The 3356-nt window shown below is 41.2% G+C and overlaps 1 protein-coding gene across 1 annotated transcript; it reads left to right on the top strand.

Annotated features, from left to right (window-relative positions):
• Nucleotides 1-702: 702 nt before the first annotated feature.
• Nucleotides 703-1596, top strand: LOC148506651 (zinc finger BED domain-containing protein 5-like). Its single transcript, XM_088446459.1, has one exon. The coding sequence runs from the start codon at nt 703-705 to the stop codon at nt 1594-1596; it is 894 nt and encodes a 297-aa protein (XP_088302585.1).
• The last annotated feature ends 1760 nt before the right edge of the window (nt 1597-3356 follow it).

The raw sequence follows: 3356 nt of genomic DNA, 5'->3' as shown, positions 1-3356 counted from the left end.
GATGTGCTGCCAGCGAAGATTCAAATAGTAATAAAAAGGCAAGAAACCGGAAATATGATCCAAAATATTTGGAATATGGTTTTACTTGGGCTGGCTCGGAGGAAGCACCACGTCCACAGTGTGTTGTGTGTGGCGAAGTTCTTGCTAAAGAGAGCTTAAAACCATCCAAAATGATCAGGCACCTGCAGACAAAACACAGTTCTCTGCAAACCAAACAGCTTGATTATTTTAAAAGGAAATTAAGGGAACTACGCGGCCAAAAAACTGTGCTAAAAACAGCAGCTACAGTTAATGAGAAATCACTTGAGGCCTCATTTGTGGTGTCATACTGGATATTATGCTTGGGCAAAGTGCTGCTACTCAGCTTGATTTGATCCCCCTGTCTAATGACACTATTGCTAGGTGGATTCACAGCATGGCAAGAGACGTGACAGAGCAAGTCACCACCAAAATTAAACAAAGTTCGTTTTTTGCCATTCAAATTGATGAAACGACAGATGTGTCGGGGGCTGCGCAGGTGCTGACCTACATAAAATTTCAGAATGATGAAAAACTAATTGAGGAATTTCTGTTCTGCCAGCCACTACCACAACGTGCTACTGGGGAACAACTTTTTTCACTTTTGGATGCTTTTGTCACTGATTCTGGCTTGGAATGGCTGCGCTGTGCTATGTTGGAATTTGCAGCGACGGTGCTCGGGCAATGACTGGAAACAACAGCAGGTTAATGACCAGAGTGCAAGCTTTTGCACCAGAAGCAGCCTGGACTTACTGCATTATACATAGGCAAGCCCTAGTTGCAAAAAAAATGCCACCTGCTCTAAAACAAGTTCTAGATGAAGCTGTTCGCACAGTCAACTTCATTAAGAGCGGTTCAACAAGTGCATGTCTGTTTAGAGTTTTGTGTGAGGAGATGGGAGCTGAGCACCATCAGTTACTTTATCACACAGAAATACGCTGGTTATCACGGGGAAAGGTGGTCAACCATTTGTTTGAGCTTAGGGACGAAGTACATTTCTTTCTTTCAGACAGAGATTCTCTGCTGGCTGAAAATGTTTTAGATGCCAAGTGGCTTGCTATGCTAGCTTACCTAGCAGACATTTTTGAACGGTTAAATGCGCTAAATACCTCTCTCCAAGTACAAGAAATGACAGTTTTTTCATCCACTGACAAGGTTGAAAGTTGGATCAAGAAGCTGTCCTTGTGGTACACTCGTGTGGAAAGTGGCAATTTTGAAGCATTTCCTTTGTTGGATGATTTTTTGCATGACAATGATCTTCCAAAACATGATTTGCAACCTATTATCATCAGCCATTTGGAGAGCCTTAAACAGCAATTTCGTCAGTACTTTCCTGAGAAGGATCGGAAAGCAGAAGGGTGGATTAGGAATCCATTCAGTGCTGAAGCAACTGCAAGTGCTTGTTTGCTACTTTCACTGGATGAAAAATTAATTGACCTCTCCTGTGATGAGACATTGAAGCTGAGATACTCAACAACCTCTTGCAAACTTCTGGATATCGATTCAACAGGAATACCCAGAGCTGTCATCTGCTGCACTGAAGGTGCTTATGCCCTTCATGTCTACTTACCTTTGTGAAGCTGGATTTTCAGCTTTGACTTTACTGAAAAATAAGTACAGATCCCGTCTTGCTGTTGAAGATGACATTCGCCTTTATCTGAGTCACACAAAGCCCCGTTTCAAGAATTTGTGTTCAACACTACAAGCTCACCCATCTCATTAACAAAGAAATAAAAAAATTTTTTTATATAAATATGTTCTAGTTTTTGAAGTGTCATGTTGTTACAAATAGACACACCATGCTATTTTACAATTATTTTGTCTGTATTGATCTGTTGATCTCGCAGCCTTGATGTTTTTTCTTGATGAATAATTGCCTGACCATTCAAAATAAATAATTATTAGAAAAAAAGAAAAGTGTCATGTTCTCTCCATATTTCATTTTGCTTGGTGAGAAAAGTCACAATATAGTTAAAAAAAAGTGTGCTACTTATATATAGGTGCATTGTTTGGTGGTAAATTATGGGGTCCTGTAAAAACATGTTTTGTCAGATGGGGGTCCCAGAGCAAAATAGTTTGAGAACCCCTGGTCTATCTGAAGTAAACTACAGTATGGAATGTTTCAATTAGGGTCTATTGCAGTATATTGTGTGTTTAATAACTTTGTGGCTAAGATACTGTAAACGCTTTTTTTCAACAGCGATTGCTGTTTACACATGTTGCTATGGTGATGGGAGTGATGGAGGCACATAAACAGTGTGATGACGGAGGCACACAAATAGCGCGATGACGTCATCAACACTGGCTGGCGGCCAGGAGCGCAGTCCCGAGCTCCGGGGGATGGGTCACTCATGGTGAGATGTATATAAGGTATGTCATATTTGTATTATCTGTATCCTGATGACAGTTTATAAAAACTGAAACGTTGACTAAACGGAGCCTGTATTTGGAGTTTTTATCTACAAATGCCATGAGTGCCGCACCTTTTTCTTTGTATACTCGTTTGTGATGGCACCGGCAGCAGTTGATCACATGGTAATTGTGAGTGCCAAACCTTTAAAAATTATATATATATATATATATATATATATATATATACATATATTGTGGCAATATCACGCTAGGTGACGATAGTGAGCCATGTATTCTCTGTGGGGCTGGAGGGACCCGCCCACACAGGGTAGAAATAGGAAATGTGAGAACACCTAGAGGCTGCCTTGTATAAAGAGCTCAGGTGAGGCTGATGAGGCAGACCAGTCAGGCTACCAGAGGAGAGTCCAAGTGGGACTGTGGCAGCTAAAGAGCCAAGTGTGCCTGGAGGCCATTGGGGGCCAGGAGGCCAGTGTCCAGACCGGCAGTCATGCAGGGAGGAAAACAAATCTCTAAGAATATTTGTGAAAGTCAGGCCCGCATCCAGACTTGCAAGCCAGGCAGGGAGGACCACTAAAGAGACTGCGTGACTTTGTGGAATGCAGGCAAGGAGGCCACGTTTATACCTGTGAGAGACAGGACTGAGACTTTTAAGAGACTAGGTTACATTTGCAGACTAGCTGCACATAATAGTTAAGGTTCAAGAAGTGAGGTAGTGCCCTGCATGGGGGCTGTTTGTTATTTTTGTTCATAAATTCTTACAGTAAAGCTCCATTTATTTTCATTTGAACCTGAAAACCTGAACGTGATACTTTATTATGCACCCTGGCACGGCACTAGTGACCCACTAGCAAGCTTAATTACCTCAAATTATCATAATATATATCAGCTAATGTATATATATATATATATATATATATATATATATAGTGAGATCCTGTTTAAATCTCTCTATGGCTGTTGACGCC

Source organism: Taudactylus pleione, unplaced genomic scaffold (assembly GCF_031769625.1).
Source record: "Taudactylus pleione unplaced genomic scaffold, aTauple2 ptg000399l, whole genome shotgun sequence".
Taxonomy (NCBI): Eukaryota; Metazoa; Chordata; class Amphibia; order Anura; family Myobatrachidae; genus Taudactylus; species Taudactylus pleione.
The sequence above is the reverse complement of the archived record's forward strand: the minus strand, read 5'-3'. Positions and strand labels throughout refer to the sequence as shown.

Coding starts and splice junctions, on each gene's coding strand:
- LOC148506651 (XM_088446459.1), top strand. CDS start 703: ATGACTGGAAACAACAGCAGGTTAATGACCAGAGTGCAAGCTTTTGCA.